The 18,878-nt window shown below is 46.4% G+C and overlaps 1 protein-coding gene across 4 annotated transcripts in view; it reads left to right on the top strand.

The window, feature by feature from the left end:
• Positions 1-18,878, top strand: part of LOC114446963 (signal-induced proliferation-associated 1-like protein 2) — a 74,613-nt gene that overhangs the window by 28,438 nt on the left and 27,297 nt on the right. For all 4 annotated transcript variants that reach the window (XM_028422884.1, XM_028422883.1, XM_028422882.1 and 1 more), the window contains exons 3-8: positions 1,365-1,498; positions 2,659-2,847; positions 10,830-11,004; positions 11,231-11,334; positions 12,605-12,762; positions 13,357-13,933. In XM_028422884.1, coding sequence (XP_028278685.1) covers positions 1,365-1,498; positions 2,659-2,847; positions 10,830-11,004; positions 11,231-11,334; positions 12,605-12,762; positions 13,357-13,933 — 1,337 coding nt within the window. The remainder of the gene's footprint in view (positions 1-1,364; positions 1,499-2,658; positions 2,848-10,829; positions 11,005-11,230; positions 11,335-12,604; positions 12,763-13,356; positions 13,934-18,878) is intronic.

Here is an 18,878-nt window from a genome sequence, read left to right as displayed (position 1 = left end):
TGCAGGAAGAGAGAGCTGTGAAGTGTTCATCTTTATGGCAAAATCTGACCTGACGTAAAGTGACATGAAATGGACAGTATTTGACGTGACAATCAAAGTCATCCATTTGGCAAATTTGTCACAGCCGGTGACATGTTAAAGAAATGTGTTGACAAAAAGCTTTGCCTGTGTCGTCAACGCTGTCTGACCCACTGTGGTGGCTGGCAGTATTTGGATGCTTAGTGACCTTCTGTGCTCAACGACCATTTGACCTTATGCCTCACAGAGCAGTTCCCCTCTGCACCTGTCAAGCCATGCATTCTTCAAACAGTTAACCTCTATTTGCCTTGATACAGTTAATTAATTATTCATGCTGATGTGTGCTTATCCTTACCATTCATGGCACAGTAACAAGAACCAGCATATTTACATTGCATGAGCTGCGTGGCATTAGTGTAATACCTGAAACTTCAGCAGACTCTCTGTGGATGTTTGTGTTCTGGGGCCCCGCCAGGGTTTTTTCTTTTGTTGTCTGCTGAATCCAGGTCTTTCTCCTTGGATTTAGTCTGGATTAGGGAGTGTTTGCTCAAGGCACTGCTATGCATGTGCAGAGCTCTGCTCCCGTCCGTGTCCTAAACACACACAACTGTAATGTCAACACAGAAATTAGTACTGGTTCTTAAAATGCTTACAACCGACAAGACCAAAAGTCTGAAGCCCTGATAGAGATACCCTCGATTTTTGTCATACATCACACTCAAAAAACTGCTAAAGAGAGGAAACAACAGCTCAGAATGTAGGAGCAGTTGTATAATTGAGTATATTTCATGACAGTCTCTGATTATTACCTGACCTGAAAGGAGAAGCATCATCAGGTAAAGAGCATTCATCCGTCAGAGGTCAGAAAAGTAATGAGAACCTGCCCGTAGTTAAATATCATTCCTGTGTACACTGTCAAAGGTGCTAAATTTATTTGCTATGATTAGATTGAAGATGCAAATGAATTGCATTGGACAGAGTGTCTGATGATATTTTTCGTGAGAAACTGGAAGCTGTGCGGATTGACTTTGTCAGTGACGGGTCAAAGTGGGTGAAAAATTTTGAGGCTTTTTTTTTTACTTTTTAAATCCTAACGCTGCAAGGACGAGTCAGAACTCTTAGGTTTTAATCCAGAGTGAACCAATTTCAATCTGCAGTAGACCCCTGCTGCTTTGTATAATCACTGTCAATCCAAAAAACAACATTGTTATGTGATTAAATATATATTGAATTAATAAAAAGTGGTACTTTGCTTAAGAAAAAGCAGTGATACACAGTAACACAGATATCCTTGTGTAAGCTGCAGCGTGTGTGTTATTCAGATTTTTTTCTGTGTCTGCTTCCAGAGCATCAAAACTATTTTGGGGTAGATGACCATTTGGGACCTGTGGCAGTCAGCATCCGCAGGGAGAAGCTGGATGAAGGGAAGGAAAAAGAAGGAATGCAGTACAACTACCGGGTCACCTTCAGAACCAGTCAGGTAACTACAACATGCTCCTGCTCTTTTTTTCCCCTACTTTGTATATCATGGAAAACCTACATGACTTATAACACCTATCAGGGGATTGTTTACTAGCTGCGACGTGGACATTTCATAATTCTCATATACTACATTCAGCAAGACACATTACCGTTACTCAGCTAAAGGCTCAGTCAAGCAGCACAAGAGTCCAGGGATGCTTCAGTGCCCCCTGAAAACAAGGAGGTTTCGTGCAACTCCCAAATCTGCTTCAAGCACCTAATGTGTCCAATGATTTTTGGGCCAGTTGTGACTCAGTTGGTCAGTCAAGCAAGCACCGAAACAGTCTATGAGAGACAGTGTGATCAACCCAGGCTCCCTCGCACACCCTCGCGCGTACACATGCACATGCAGCATGATTAATCCGGCAAACTGACATGCATATTCTTAGTGTCCCCGGTGGTACGGAAAGCTCTCTTTGATTGATGCTGGTTGGTCTCATTCACTGAATAATTCAGGTACAACAGATGCGACAGGCAGGGAAATGTCACTGATATCTAGCACCATTCTTGGGTTAAAGCACCACTCCCAAGATAAAACAATGTATCTGGGTCATGGTAGCCCTGCAAGTAGCACACAGACAATGTTTTACCTCCTCATCCACTGGAGTGTCTATTTGCATGTACGTCTATCATTTAGCCTCGGCGCTCTCTCTGCCTCTCTGTCCTACTCTCTCTCCCTCTCTCTCTGTCTGTTAAGTAATCAGCTTTTCAGAAAGCCCTCTCTGCTCGGACAGCAATTGACTGCTGACACTCATATCCACAGGCTGTGTGGATGCAAATGGGATTTATGGGTGTAAATGTGTCAGTGATGTTCCAAACAACAAAACCACAGAGTTACATAGTGGGTGTTTTAAATCTGTTTGTTTTACTGTCATAGTAATGGATTTAATGGTAAAAAGAAACACTTAGTGAAACACTTATCATCTCCTGCTCTGTTAGACTGTCTCAATTATTTAGCTTATGAGTTCCTAATGCGGCCCAGTGGAGTCATAACACAGCCACTGGCCTCAATATTAAGTCAGCATATGAGAGCACACCCACAACACATGTTACAAGTAAAACTGTGCAGTATATGACAGTCGAATTCTCTTGACATATCTTTACCATCTGTCCTGTCAGCTGACCACCCTCCGTGGAGCCATCCTGGAGGATGCCATTCCATCCACAGCCAGGCACGGGACGGCCCGCGGCCTGCCACTCAAAGAAGTGCTTGAATATGTCATCCCTGAGTTGAGTATCCAGTGTCTGAGGCTGGCCCTCAACTCTCCCAAGGTCCCGGAGCAGCTCCTAAAGCTGGATGAGCAGGGGGTGAGTGCATCACAATGTCCTCCTGTTTGAGTATGCTAGCACGTTATGCAGAAATATGTCTGTTTAGCTTTTTGTATACTAATGACTCACTATGGAGTCAGAACTGTGAGGCTGCCAACCAGCACTCCAGGAAGTCCCTGCCTCTGGACAAGAAATAGTACTTCACATAACCCCTCTCACAAAACCGCACATTTTTGTCGTTTTATTTGGGGTTTTGCTCACATGAAGCAAATAAGCTGTAGCATGTTAATTAGAGATGTTCTTTATGCTAAGCTAAGCATGAAACCAGCTGCTGGTAGTAATAATAATAACATAAATAAAATGTTACGGCCTTCCTGTAAAAGTCGGAGCTCTTTCAGTTGTTTTATTTTGAAGTAGTCTGCACCGCATGTATTAGAAGCGACGTCGATATTAATATTACAGAGCAGATTTTCTGTTTAAGTGCATGTCTGTCTCCGTTCCTGACATTTGCATCAGATATAGAAGGAAACCGGGGAGGGATTAACAGACAGCAGGAACCTTTGTCCCCTGTGTGGGCTGCTTATTATAGATAGATTAACACGGGCTCCTGGGGTGGAGGCATAAGACAATATCACACTTAAATAGAATCAATGAAAATCCCACTCTCTCTGCTGCGGGGCGCCGACTATTTTTTGACACACTTGTTCTGCAAACTCACTTTATTTCAACTGAGAGAAGGTGATTTATTATTCCGCCTCGATGGTGAAGGGTGTCATGTTGCATTATCGCTGCATAAAAGTATAATAGGAACCACATCTATATTTACAGGTGTGAGGGGTGCTTGTGTTGTCTGGAGTCCTTTCATTTTTCATCTACAGACAGAAAGGAGTGGAAGGATTAGCAGTGATGTAGTGTTTGTTTTACTATCAGGGAACTGTCTCCATGTTCCCATTCATCCAGTTCAAAGTCTCTTATAACAGTCACCGCCCTCGTCCATTAGCGAGAGGAGTGCAGCGTCCCCTCCCAGTGCACTCAAGATGACACAATTTGTGTGTCCAGTTATGGGAAAGTTTTTAAAAAAGAGCTGAGACACGAATACGTTCACCTGCCATCCAACTCCCCCCATGCCTTTGCTATGAGAGACTGTCTACAGATACAGACTTTGATATAAGACTGAAACTGACACATTGAGGGGAAAAAAAGAAGCAATAAAATAATCTCAGAAACTACTTTCAGAGGAGGAGAGCCCGGGCTAAGTGGGACTTAAAGCTTTTCCAACTGGCACTCCTCCTCATAGACCTCAAACCAAACAGCCAGTGGAAGCCAGTTTTATATTTGAACATCAGTATTTTTGTACCCTCCTGTTTTAATCATTAATGTTTGCTTGCAGTGCAAATGTTTGATATGTCAAGCACCCCTTAATCTGCTTTTGGACTTTGGCCGTCCCTCTAATGTGTTTATGTGAGGAAGCTCACGCTGGACAGGAAGAAGCGTGCAGCGTGGCGATCTGCCTGGTCTGTTTTGGTTTGTTTGAGTGCATCCTTTTCTCCCACCGCATCTAGAAAGCTGTATCTGGGGATTTGTGTATACACACACACACACACACACACTGCTTGGAAGATGCTATCCCTTTTCTTTTTTGTTGTTGTGTGTGTTCCTGTGTGTGTTAAGAAAGCCTGCAGAGTGGGTGAGAGGGTCCTGGAGCGAGGACGGCCCTCACAAATGTTCTCATGACTAGTTTCACAGAAAAAGAGTATCTCTGAAAGGGGGGGGGGCAGGATGTAAGAGGAGAGCGAGAGCATATGTGGATGTATTTTAGATCACATTGTAGATCACAGTGGATTGACTGTGCGCAGATGGGCTGGAAAATGCATTAGGCCGTCAATCAGATTTCTGATGTGATTTTGGATGATGGAAATCACAAAGGATCTTTTTTTTTCTAAGGCAAGCATTGATTTTAAATGCGTATCTGTTGTTTCCATCTAACGACTAAATCTAGGAAATGACAGAATTCTTGTTTAATAGAAACCGTTTATCAGCGTTGAAATTAAAATGTCATGTTCCACTTTAATTTATAATTCTGGATAATAAAGGAAGAAGATAAGCCTAGTCTGCAGGTGCCTGTAAGGCCTCTTAGTAAATGTAATGATAAGAGATGACATGAAGAGGTCAGATGAAGGTTACCAAAAATTCCCCCTTAACAATAATCCATCCATCCATCCATCTTCTACCGCTTATCCGGGGCCGGGTCGCGGGGGCAGCAGTCTAAGCAGGGACACCCAAACTTCCCTCTCACCAGACACTTCCTCCAGCTCCTCTGGGGGAATCCCGAGGCGTTCCCAGGCCAGCCGAGAGACATAGTCTCTCCACCGCGTCCTGGGTCTTCCCCGGGGCCTCCTCCCAGTGGGACATGCCCGGAACACCTCCCCAGGGAGGCGTCCAGGAGGCATCCGAACCAGATGCCCGAGCCACCTCAGCTGGCTCCTCTCGATGTGGAGGAGCAGCGGCTCTACTCCGAGCTCCTCTCGGGTGACTGAGCTACTCACCCTATCTCTAAGGGAGCGCCCAGCCACCCTTCGAAGGAAACTCATTTCGGCCGCCTGTATTCGCGATCTCATTCTTTCGGTCACTACCCAAAGCTCATGACCATAGGTGAGGGTAGGAACGTAGATTGACCGGTAAATCGAGAGCCTCGCCTTCCGGCTCAGCTCCTTCTTCACCACAACAGACCGGTACAGCGACCGCATTACTGCGGAAGCTGCACCGATCCGTCTGTCAATCTCCCGCTCCATTTTCCCCTCACTCGTGAACGAGACCCCGAGATACACAAACTCCTCCACTTGGGGCAGGAGCTCTCCTCCGACCCAGAGAGGACAGACTACCTTTTTCCGGTCGAGAACCATGGCCTCAGACTTGGAGGTGCTGATTCTCATCCCAGCCGCTTCACACTCGGCTGCAAACCGTCCCAGTGCACACTGGAGGTCCCGGCTCGATGAAGCCAACAGGACAACATCATCTGCAAAAAGCAGAGATGAAATCCTATGGTTCCCGAACCAGATCCCCTCCGGTCCCTCGCTGCGCCTAGAAATTCTGTCCATAAAAATTATGAACAGAACCGGTGACAAAGGGCAGCCCTGCCGGAGTCCAACATGCACTGGGAACAGGTCTGACTTACTGCCGGCAATACGAACCAAACTCCTGCTCCGGCCATACAGGGACCTAACGGCCCTCAACAGAGGGCCACGGACCCCATACTCCCAGAGCACCTCCCACAAGATGCCGCGAGGGACACGGTCGAACGCCTTCTCCAAGTCCACAAAACACATGTGGACTGGTTGGGCGAACTCCCATGAACCCTCCAGCACCCTGCGGAGGGTATAGAGCTGGTCCAGTGTTCCGCGGCCAGGACGAAAACCACATTGCTCCTCCTTAATCCGAGGTTCGACTATAGGCCTAATTCTCCTCTCCAGTACCCTGGCGTAGACTTTCCCAGGGAGGCTGAGGAGTGTGATCCCCCTGTAGTTGGAGCACACCCTCCGGTCCCCCTTTTTAAAAAGAGGGACCACCACCCCGGTCTGCCAGTCCAGCGGCACTGCCCCCGATTGCCACGCGATGTTGCAGAGGCGTGTCAACCAAGACAGCCCCACAACATCCAGAGACTTAAGGTACCCAGGGCGAATCTCATCCACCCCCGGTGCCTTGCCGCCGGGGAGCTTTTTGACTACCTCGGCAACTTCAGCACAGGTGATGAACGAGTCCACCACTGAGTCATCAGCCTCTGCTTCCATAATGGAAGGCGTGTTGGTGGGATTGAGGAGGCCCTCAAAGTACTCTTTCCACCGTCCAACCACGCCCTCAGTCGAGGTCAACAGCTCCCCACCTCCACTGAATACAGTGTTGGCAGAGTACTGCTTCCCCCTCCTGAGGCGCCGGACGGTTTGCCAGAATCTCTTTGAGGCTGACCGATAGTCCTCCTCCATGGCCTCCCCGAACTCCTCCCAGGCCCGAGTTTTTGCCTCTACAACTGCCCTCGCTGCAGCACGCTTGGCCTGCCGATACCCATCAGCTGCTTCAGGAGTCCCACAAGCCAACCAGGCCCGATAGGACTCCTTCTTCAGCTTGACGGCATCCCTGACCTCCGGTGTCCACCACCGGGTCCGGGGATTGCCGCCACGACAGGCACCAGAGGCCTTGCGGCCGCAGCTTCGGACTGCTGCATCGACAATGGAGGTGGAAAACATAGTCCACTCCGACTCAATGTCTCCAGCCTCCCTCGGAATCTGGGTGAAGCTCTCCCGGAGGTGGGAGTTGAAGATCTCCCTAGCGGAGGGTTCGGCCAAACGCTCCCAGCAGACCCGCACAGTACGTTTGGGCCTGCCGGGCCCGTCCAGCCTCTTCCCCCGCCAACGGATCCAACTCACCACCAGGTAGTGATCAGTTGACAGCTCAGCCCCTCTCTTCACCCGAGTGTCCAAAACACAAGGTCGAAGGTCGGCTGACACGATTACAAAATCGATCATCGACCTCCGGCCTAGGGTGTCCTGGTGCCAGGTGCACCGATGGACAACCTTGTGCTCGAACATGGTGTTCGTTATGGACAAACCATGCCCAGCACAGAAGTCCAATAACAAAACACCACTCGGGTTCAGATCGGGGAGGCCGTTCCTCCCAATCACGCCTCTCCAGGTGTTACTGTCACTGCCCACGTGGGCGTTGAAGTCTCCCAGCAAGATGACAGAGTCCCCGGTTGGGGTGCCATCCAGCACCCCTCCCAGAGACTGTAAGAAGGTCAAGTACTCTACACTGCTGTTCGGCGCATACGCCGAAACCACAGTGAGAGACCTCTCCCCAACCCGGAGGCGCAGGGAGGCGACCCTCTCACATACTGGGGAAAACTCCAACACATGGCAGCTAAGCTGTGGGGCTATAAGCAAGCCCACACCAGCCCGCCGCCTCTCACCATGGGCAACTCCAGAATAGAAGAGAGTCCAACCCCTCTCAAGGAGTTGAGTTCCAGAACCCAAGCTGTGCGTGGAGGCGAGCCCGACTATATCTAGTCGGTACCGCTCTGCCTCCCGCACAAGCTCAGGCTCCTTCCCCCCCAGCGAGGTGACATTCCATGTCCCCAGAGCCAGTTTCTGTGTCCGGTGATCAGGTCGCCGAGGCCCCCGCCTTCGACTGCCACCCAATCCACTCTGCACCGGCCCCTTACGGTTCCTCCCACCGGTGGTGGGCCCATGGGAGGTCGGCCCCACGTCGCTCCTTCGGGCTAAGCCCGGCCGGGCCCCGTGGGGAAAGGCCCGGCCACCAGGCGCTCGCATTCGAGCCCCAACCCCGGGCCTGGCTCCAGGGTGGGGCCCCGGCTGCGCCATACCGGGCGACGTCACGGTCCTTGATTTTGTTTGCCTCATAAGGGGGTTTTTGGACCGCTCTTAGTCTGGCCCATCACCCAGGACCTGTTTGCCTTGGGAGACCCTGCTGGGGGCATTAAGCCCCCGACAACATAGCTCCTAGGATCATCTGGGCACTCAAACCCCTCCACCACAGTAAGGTGGCGGTCCATGGAGGGGCCCTTAACAATAATAATACCCAGAATTCAGATTTCTCTGTCAGTTGAAATATTACATTTCTCCAGCAGCCTTGAAACAGTCAACACAGAAAACATTTGCAGGTTCATAAATCACTCCTGGTGCCCACAGCGACACGGCTCAGTTCTGAAGTGTAATTCGGGTTTAAGTACGATTTGTTCCACCGGTTCAAGAGAGTAATCTACCACCCACTGTGGCTGTTATTGCAGAGCAAAAAAAAATCACCGCTCACATATGTAAATCGGTCCCCTGTCATCATATTGAAAGTTGAGGTGCAGGGTGATTGATAAGTTTGTGGTCTTGTGTAGAAAGAGGCAGCTTTTAGAAAATGTATCCTCAGTGTAACCTCAGATGGTTGTCCTAGGAACAGCTAGAAGTCTGAGGGTGTCAAATCAGGCGAGTAGGGCATGTATAAGACCAGATCAAACCTAAGTAAGTTCCTCGATGCCAGGCATCACCATTTTCCCACAAGTAAAGTACTCCTCATGTCAGCTTCTCTCACTGAACCTCCTTGATTTTTCTTCTGTGGATCAGTGCAGTATTAATGTGATACTTTTTTTTTACGGTGGTTCACCAGCAGCTCTCCTTTTGAAACCCAGAAAATTGAAGCCTCCCCGCCCGGAGCCTCGGTGCTTTGACCTCCTTTGATGCTATACACCCTGGTTGATTCCACAGTTTTGGTTTGTTTTCTCATCTTAAGATGGAAGTGGCAGTGTTACTGAAGAAATCTCTCAGGATCTGCCTCTAAAAATGTCATTTCAAATGAGACAAAACACGGCTAAATCGTTGACTCTGCTAAGATGCTGAAATGCCAAAATCCACAATAGATGCTTGTGTAATGGTGCGTGATGGTGGTAGTCAGGTTTCAGGAGCTGTATTTTGGAGTTTTGCTGCATCAGGACACTGCAGTGCAGACAGCTGCCACAGTGATGTTGTGGTACAGGGCAGGGCTGTATCCCTCAGGGTTCTCTCTGAGCTCCCCAGGGGGGACACTGGCCTCCTTTCTTTCTCCACTCATTAAGTATCCCTCCATATGTGGGGGGGGGATTAGTTATAAGATTAGTTTTTGTTTAAAAGCAGGAGCAAAAGTTTTGAACACAGGCAGAAGACAGATAAACATATTAACATCATCCTGTGCTCAGATTTTTTTTAGCAGCATCCTATAAAGTGGATGGATGGAGCTGCTTCACCTTATCAGTTAAAAAAAGCAGCACACAAAGAGCTTCACCTCAGGAGCACTTCTAATCTGTGTATGTGTCCTGACGTGTTTGCACTTTTACATGGTTTCACAAATTCACACCAAAGGGCAATGTGAGTGTCCTCGCCATTGGCCAGTCTTTTAAGAGGGGCCGGAAGGTTAAGTGAGTCCATATAATACAGGATGAAAACAATATAAGAGACCACACAATTGCACGCTAAGCCATTTCCACCGGGCTTGATGGTATAATGGCTCTCTGTCACCAAAGGAGCTTTAGTGCCGTGCAGACTGCCTGATAGGGGACGTCACCATGACAACAGTGTCAGGAGCACACGGGGACCTGATAACCTGTAACAGAGGGGGAAAAAGACGATTCCAATTTGTTTCAGTATATAGACCGCTCATCGGCCCCCACATTCAGAGGAACCTTTTAGTCTGGCTGTATTGACACATTGACCCGGGGTTAAAATAAAGGCGCAGCTGAATATTGGGCAACAGGTGCCAGACACAGAAGGATGTTTTTTTCATATATTTTTTTTCCCCTTTGACTCTTTTTCTTGGCCGGCATCAGAGGGCTGTAAGCCATGAAAGATTCATGGAGACGGCTCTCACTCGGCTCACCGTGCAGAAGGACCTCTCCGGGTGTTTTTAATCCTTCCTGTCTCTTCAGGAGACAAATTCATATCAAACCTGTCATTTCTGTATATCGTTAATGCCTGCAGCGAAAACCTGTGAGATTTCTGTTTCTTTGAATATTCCTCTTTCATACGTCTGTATTGAGGAACAAGTTGCAAGTTCAGAAACAACTCACCAAACAACAATATTGCCAGAGGAGGAGGAGCTCTTTTACAGAGGATTAGAAAGCTATTACTGGCTGCTGCAGTGTTTTACCGTAAACCAAAGCCATTCTGCTGTATGTCTGTAATTCACTCCCTTGTTGCTCCACAGCTGCTCTTAAGTAGCAGCTAATAGCACGGCTTGATTTATGCTCTGCTCGGAGCTCCGGAGAGTTCACAACCTGGCTTCACAAAAGGGGGATTTCTTCTTCTCTCTCCTAGAAGGGTTATGAAGGCCTTCACATTAGCTGTGACATGATGGAAAGTGGACACTTGCATGCTTTGAGTGCATAATGTACAGTATGTATGAGAGTGTGCTGTGAGATGCGATGATCAGCGACAGGAAATGATACTCACCGTGTGTGTGTGTGTGTGTGTGTGTGTGTGTTCTAATTCCAGCTGAGCTTCCAGCATAAGGTGGGAGTGCTTTACTGCAAGGCGGGCCAGAGCACGGAGGAAGAGATGTACAACAACGAGAGTGCTGGACCAGCACTAGAAGAGTTCTTGGATCTGCTTGGCCAGAGGGTGCGCCTCAAAGGCTTCACCAAGTACAGAGCTCAGCTGGATAACAAGAGTAAGATTAAACACACACACACACCCCAAACTAAACACAAACTACAAGCCCACGCACTGCTAATCCAGCTGAGTGCAGATGTTCAGTTAGTGTTTTGTATTTCCTTTGGGAGTGCTGTAATGTGTTCGGAGCAAATACACCTTTTAATCTTCATTTTTGTTTGATTACATCATCAGATTATCTAACACCTGAGACCTTGACCGCCCTCTCCCTTTTTTTTTTACAGCTGACTCCACCGGCACACATTCTCTTTACACCACGTATAAGGACTATGAGCTGATGTTTCACGTGTCCACCATGTTGCCCTACACACCCAACAACCGCCAGCAGGTCAGTAAGCTGAACGCTTCACACTCGGTCCCCCTGCAGCAGACCACCATGTTTGCCCTTTCTGTGTGGCGAGCCAGTGTCTAATGGGTGTAATAAGTCCCTGAGCCGGCTTCCTTTTAGGATATCTACAATCTAGACTCTTGCCAATCTTCCCCGGAGACTCATTTCGCCACGGTAATGACCTATCAGTTGAAAGCATGAGCATTGCCATGGTGACGGTACCACATAGTAGGATTTTAATCAATGCATCCCCAGGGGCTGGACCTGGCGTGGTATTAGATGGGCCTGTGTGTCTGTCTGCGCTAACAAGTGGAATTAAGTGGATAGCGGTTGACTGGTGAGCGATGGCCCGATAAAGCCCAGATTACAGAGATTCACCATATTATCTCTGCACTGTTTGTACTGAAGGACTTTTTAAGCCATAATAAAAAAAAACTGCAGAGACTTTAACAGCGAATATACCTATATACCTGAGCAGGAGCTAAGTGATGGTGTGGAATATGTGTGTGTGTGTGTGTGGAGGGTGGGTGATTGGCAGTTTTTGAGAGGGGGGGGGGGGTTCTTTCTCCTTTCTTTTCTTTTTCTCTGCCTCCCAATTGTATTTCATGAAGTGGGATAGTTTAATTTAATCCCCGCTGGTAATCTTCCAGCAGACCCACAGAGCTTGCCCCACTCATCCATTCATCCTTTCCAATTCACCTCTGTACCCTCTAATCCGGCTTGTTTCGGGCTCTCGCTGACCCTCACTGACAACCTCATACCAAACAGAATGAGGTTAACTACCTGCACAATCCACTGATACATGTGCTATAAATTGAGTTTGGCCAAAAATGTCTCCTTTACCCTAAAATCCCAAATTAGGTTAGGATCATCTCTTCTGTGCTTTTTTTTGACGAAATGATGAAATAATGATTCTGCCAGAGACTTCATATAGTCACCTTGTCCTGTTATAACCCAATTGACTAGATTTTAAATTGCAGATAACAATGTAATAAACAGAAACAATGATTTTTTTTTAGCAGGTGCACCTCATCTTGCATGGTCTGGTATTAACCGGTAGCTTATCATGTGCAAATGTTTGCTAAGTTGAGACGGGTATTGATGAAAAGCTGCTGATTCGGCCGCTCTCTCTCTCACTCTTATCTGCAAAGGTCTTTGGTCAGAAAAACATGCATGGTCTTATCTTAATCTTAATTGTATTTTGAATGTATTTCTCTTGAACAAAATCATTATTCATGCGTTGTTTTTCTCTCTTTTTGTGTTGTAATAGTTATTAAGGAAAAGGCACATCGGCAACGACATCGTCACCATAGTGTTCCAGGAGCCCGGGGCCCTTCCTTTCACTCCAAAAAACATCCGCTCCCATTTCCAACATGTGTTTGTCATCGTCAAAGTCCACAACCCCTGCACTGATAACGTCTGCTACAGGTAAACGAAACAAGCATGCATCCCGCCTGCAAGGCTTTCTGTTTTACTCCGGCTGGAGAGGGGAAAGCGTGCAAAGGAGAAGAGGGCAATCTGCGGGATAAGACACAAACGAATGTGCTGCCAGTGATTTTTGGTGAATGTGTTGAGCTTTTGATGTGCTTTGCATAAATGTCTTTAATGCCAAATGGCTCTACATGAACTCTTAAGAGCATTTTAATTTGAAAGAATAATAATAATAGCTTGCCGAGTGCTTTCTGTGGTTTCTGTCATGACTTTATAGTAACGTGCGGAAATCAGAAGACTCTTTTGATCTGTGCCGTGATGATACAGTCATTATCTTCAGAGACACCTTCAAATTACGACTTAGGATTCGAGTGTTTCTGAAGTCAAGCTGACTCTTGCTAATAACATAGCATTTCTTGAAGAGAGCGAAATTAGCGTGAGCTCCTCTCAGTCTCACCAGAAATAATTTCTCTGGAAGCCATGTAATTTAAACTCTCCCTTAAATGGCTGCTCTTTATGAATACGGTTCAATACTTCCTCTAATCCTTCATCACTTTTGATTTATTGATTCCGTTCATGTTTTTTTTTCAGCGTGGCTGTGTCCAGGTCTAAAGATGTGCCTCCCTTCGGCCCACCTATACCCAAGTCTGTAACTTTCCCAAAGTCAGCAGTTTTCAGGGACTTCCTACTCGCCAAGGTCATCAACGGAGAGAACGCCGCGCACAAGTCGGAGAAGTTCCGAGCCATGGCGACTCGTACGCGGCAGGAGTACCTGAAGGATCTAGCCGAGAACTTTGTGAGCACGGCCAGTATTGACTCAGCTGTCAAATTCAGCTTCATCACACTGGGAGCCAAGAAGAAGGAAAAGGTGAAACCCAGGAAGGATGCACATCTGTTCAGCGTGGGGGCCATCACCTGGAGTGTCCGAGCCCGGGACTTTGGCCAGTCGATGGACGTGGACTGCTTGCTGGGCATATCCAATGAGTTCATCGTGCTCATTGAGGAGGAATCAAAGAATGTGGTGTTCAACTGCTCGTGCCGCGACGTCATTGGATGGACCTCAGGGATTATGAGCATTAAGATCTTCTATGAGCGCGGGGAGTGTATCATGCTGTCTGCCCACGACAACTGTGGAGAAGACATCAGGGAGATGGTGCAAAGACTTGAGGTAAGACCCTTAAAGTCTCAACTGTAATAATCTCTGTCATGTCAGAGGTCTTAATGTCATCTGGATTAGACAAAAGGAATCTAGCTGATCCTTTCTAGCATCCTTTATGCCCTCGTTTTCAGTGTCAGTTTCAAATCACAACACACAAAGAGTTTCAGAGAACAAAAGATGTTGGATGAATCCATTTTAAAACACTGCCTCCCCCTCACAGTGGGAGTAATTCACTGTGTTTGCACCATCAGTGGCTAATTGAAGGTTTCATCTTAGTTTGATGTCGTTAATTTTTTTTGTATATAATGAGCACATTAGAGTAAAAACAATTAAGCCTTCTACTAATGGTGTCAAACTGCAGACAAGGTGCAGCCCAGGTTGAGACGGTAATAATCACAGTGCAAAAGGAAAACAGAGAGAGTGGAGCAACTGCTGCATGTGTTATTTATTAAATATCATCTGGACTTCATCTCCCAGCATGCTGCTTTCATCTTCACCTGTTGCTTTGTTTAGTGAATGTCAACGTTTCCTTTGCCTTGCAGTGTTTGGCTTCATGTTGTCACCTCAGTTTAAGGATTTAAATGTGGACCTCTTTGTCTTACGGCAGTGTGTGAACTCATTAAAAAAGGTGCTATTGCTGGACTCTGGTGTCAGACGCAGCTTCTGTTTATCCTGATGGCAGTAACCTCAGGGAAAAGTTTGCACACATTTTCACTTCCCAGTGATCTATCCCCTCCCATGCAACACGAAGGGCGGACAGACTCTCAATAAATAAAAAATGCAAACGAGTTCAGAGTAACTACTAACGTGAAAAATGCAGAGAAGCAGTCTGTCATCAGAGCGGCTCACAAAACGGCTTCACACACACACGCTGCATGACATCTGAAGGAAAATGGCTGCCGGTGCGGTGGAGCTTTGTACTTTGGGATAGTTGTGGTCTGTCTGTGGTGAGACAATACATTCTGCAAATATTGCTCTTGCCATTGTAGCCTTACTACTTACCACAAGCCTTGTTATTTTATTTTCATCATTATGTCAGCAGAGCTGCTGCTCGGTTGACCTATATCCATCCTGTCATGTGTCTTGAGCTTCCGCTGCTTTTTTTGTGTGTAAGCACAGAGTAAATATGGCTCCCTGAATGAACTTGAACTTCACATGTTTTCTTGACTTTCTCCCCTTCTTTCTGGGCTCTCTTGTATATTTTGGTTTGTATATATAGACAGAAGCATCAGTTGATTGTTAAACTGTAAAGCAAACTCCTCGCAGGCCAGACAGGATTATTTGCCTCCTGTTGATAGCTTGCTTTGGCTCATTGCACAGAGTAAACAGAGGTGTTCTGTCAGCAGTTTAGGTCACATTGCTGCAGATGTTGTCCTGATCAGGATGAGCCATTAGAAAATATCACATCATTTTCATCAACATTAAAAAAAAAACCTCTAAAGCCGAAGCCATCCCTGTGACAGGCAGTTCATTTAATGGATTGACGGATTAGCGATTTCGGAATCCTTCTTGATTTGGAGAGGGTGTCTGGCTGCAGGTATGAGAGGAGGCCGTTTAAAGCAGGACACCAACCCAGTTTTGAGGGGGAGGAGTGGAAACACAGGCACATTTTTTTGGGTCTGACAGACTAAGAATAGAGGACACTTGGCCTCTGTTGAGAGCTTCCCACTTAGCCCAAGTCCTCTCATCCCCATTTTTTTTCTGCCATCTGCACAGCTCCGTTGTGTGATTTGTGGGGCCAGGTGGGTCGAGCTGTCTCCAAAAACAACTGTCACGTCTGGCTCCTCCGCCTTTCATCCTGCTGCATGGGCCTGTCCTGTCCTTTTCTGGTTTCCATGATTTGTTTACTGAACCTCTAATCAGGAAGCTTTTTGTTTCCTCATTGAGTTTAGAATCTCACAATCCAAACCTGAGCTGTTCCTATTTGTGCCTTTTTGGCAGCCTCATCAACAGCTTTGAAATTTCCAATAAACTCCAGCCAGCAAATCAGCGTTTCAGCCAACAGCATGGGAATAACAACCCACTTTCTTGCTGAAAAACCTGAACAAGAATCTGATTCTTCTGCGGATTACAGCTGGCAGAGATCATTTTAATCATCACCTTTTGCAGCGTGCTCAGGAGAGCTTAGAAAAGTATATTGAGATTTCAGCAGATCCAAAACCACTTTAGAAAAATGTGAGAAACTGGGAAAGTATTTACCATAATTCATCTTTAAAGGACACAGGTGTCATTCATTGTCTGCGCCTCTCATCATAAAATAGGACAGAGCAGGATATATTAGCATTTGTGATTAGCCAAAGGACATCACTTTCTCATTCTCTATGCTAATCTCCCCTCACATTCTCCGTCCACTTATCCACAGGATTTGTGAGGAATATTTCACAGGAGAAGCTCAGAACGAGTATTAAAAAGTGGGCGTCTGTCTGGAGCTGCAGCAGCAGCAGACACATTTGGGTTTGAGCTGACCGTGCAGACTGTGTCCCAAAGGTGTCTGTGTTTTCTTAAATGCCCCTGAGGTTGAGTCGAATCATGTTTCATTGGGAGGATTTACAGGCTGCCGGATCTGTGATGTAATGTGAGGCAGAGTGAACAGATTGCCCACTGTAACACACAGAGGAGCCCGGTGGGAGGGCACAGCTAAAAGCTTTATGATAACGTGCTGCTTTCTCCAGACTGCTGCTGCTGCTGCTGAGCTGGGTGGCCACATGGTCCACTTTTATGGGACAACTTCTTCTTGGCTTGAAGGCCTTTTATGGCATTATATGGTGTTTGTTGTGATTCCTGAACAACCTCCTTCCTTTATGGCACTGTTTACATCAGGCTAAGATCTGAGTGACATAAGCAGCAAAAACTATGATGAAGATTATTGCCTTAGAATTCAAACAGTATGTCTGATTATTTCAGCTACATCTTGATTGAATTATACAGGAGAACTAAAACAATTAGGCCATTAATTGATTAGCTAATTGACAGAAATGAATGAGCAACCATTTCAAGTCATTATTCATGTCAGTGAACAAAAACTTTATGGTTTGGTTCCTGATGTGAATGTTAAATTAATACGTTTATCATTATTTTATAGTTTAAAATTCTCCTGATTGTGAAATTGCTTGTTTTGTTCAACCTACTGTTAAATATAACAGATAAAAGCACCACACGTGGCTTCTGTCAATCAGTGAATCTGTTAATCAGTATTAATCAACGCCATTTTTTTGAGGTTTTCTTGCCCTGTTGTTCAGAATTGTGCGTTATCACTGTATCAGAAACCCAAAGGAAACCCTACATTTACCAATCTGTGCCCCTGTTTTTGAAGTCCAGTGGATTGACAGGGCTTTGTCATCTCTGTGAAACAAGCTTCCACAGACGGTGTCAGAACTCTTGTCAGACCTCTCACTGACGATCAGCGCCAGCAACGCCGCGTGACATCAGATTCCAGCCTGATGATATTTGTTTCTTTAGGGCAGTGTTGTACTTTTATGTCACCGCCTATTAAAGCTCATTATGTGGTGCTGCATGAAAACACTCCTGTCAGCAGGACACACACACACACACACACACACACTGCCAGGCTTCATGTCACTGTTCTTATCAAAATAACTTTACAGGCCACAAAATCCCTCCTGTGAGATAATGAGTGTCCTGTTAGTTTTTGCCATTATGGATCTGGGCCATTTGGACGGGGAACCTGAGCACATTAATTATGTTGTTGGACTGAGTAAGGGGCCCTAATGAAAGCATTTAGAAAGCTATTATTTAGATCTAATGGATTTCTGACGTAGTTTGATTCACGGTCTTCACCAGCCAGGACAGTGTCTTCCTCAGACACAGGCCATTCATCTCCAGGCTTCACCCCAGAGAGCATTTGGATGCCACTTTTCCAATTTCCTTTGCCCTTGATGAAATATTCAGGATGATTCTTCAGTCCGTGTAAGCAGATGATTGTTGAGGGAGGCAGTGGGTATGATTTACCTAAAAACTGGATGAGTCCTTCCACAAGTTTTAAAAAGAAAGTTTGAATGTCTGCAGAGGACACGGCGCTGCATCGTGCTTGTCTTGGGTTGCCTTACATAGCAGTGTAGGATTTCTGCTAGTGTCAGAATCTGATGTGGAGTGTTGACAATCCATACTCTGTGTTAATGTGTCCCTGAAGCCAGCTGCCACTCTGAAGCAAATGGAGGCAGTCACCCACAACTGAACCAAGACTAATGTGATGGGTGATTAAAGCTGGTTGGATGCAGCGTGCGTTTCTTTTTACTTGTTGTAACTTAAAGGGGGGAACCGAGGGACGGAGCAGCCTCATGATGCACAATGATAGGTTGCATTTCTAACTGACGGGTTGCATTTCTTTCTACTTACTTTGATGTTTCATGTTTTACTGCAACACTGCTGCTAAAGTCTGAACCTAATTTGAACCTGAACAGCATTAAAGCAAAAAGATTATGCCAACTCTACTCTGAGCTAAGTGAGCAACCTAATTTGCATGCAAGCACACGACTGGACAAGAACCAACTTTAAGTTTCTTCCAATCACACCATTAAACAGGCAGAGACTGCCCAAGAGGGACGTGACAGGGCTCTGGCTGCAGTCACTGAAACTGGGGGGGAAAAAAAGTGAAAGATTTTTTCAAGATGGAGCTGAACATGATGTGTTCATTAACTGCCAGCTGATGCAGATTATGTGTTTGTGTATAAATGTTGTGCTCCGAAGTTCTTCCTAGACAACAATTCTGGCTGATATACTCGGCTCCATGTCTCAGGGGCTAATTAGATCCTCATTCTGAATGCAGCATGCACGGCGCTACTGTCCACAGAGACAGGTGTGTGTCTGTGTGTAGTTTGTAGGCTTTGTCGCAGCTCTTTTGCTGAATGGGTTAGCTCTCAGATGTGCCCTCTTATTAACTTCAGTTTAGAAAGGTTCTTTGAATTAGCAAGACAAACATTTACAGGGATTTCTG

Source organism: Parambassis ranga, chromosome 15 (genome assembly GCF_900634625.1).
Source record: "Parambassis ranga chromosome 15, fParRan2.1, whole genome shotgun sequence".
Taxonomy (NCBI): Eukaryota; Metazoa; Chordata; class Actinopteri; family Ambassidae; genus Parambassis; species Parambassis ranga.
This window is presented reverse-complemented; position numbering and strand designations above follow the sequence as displayed.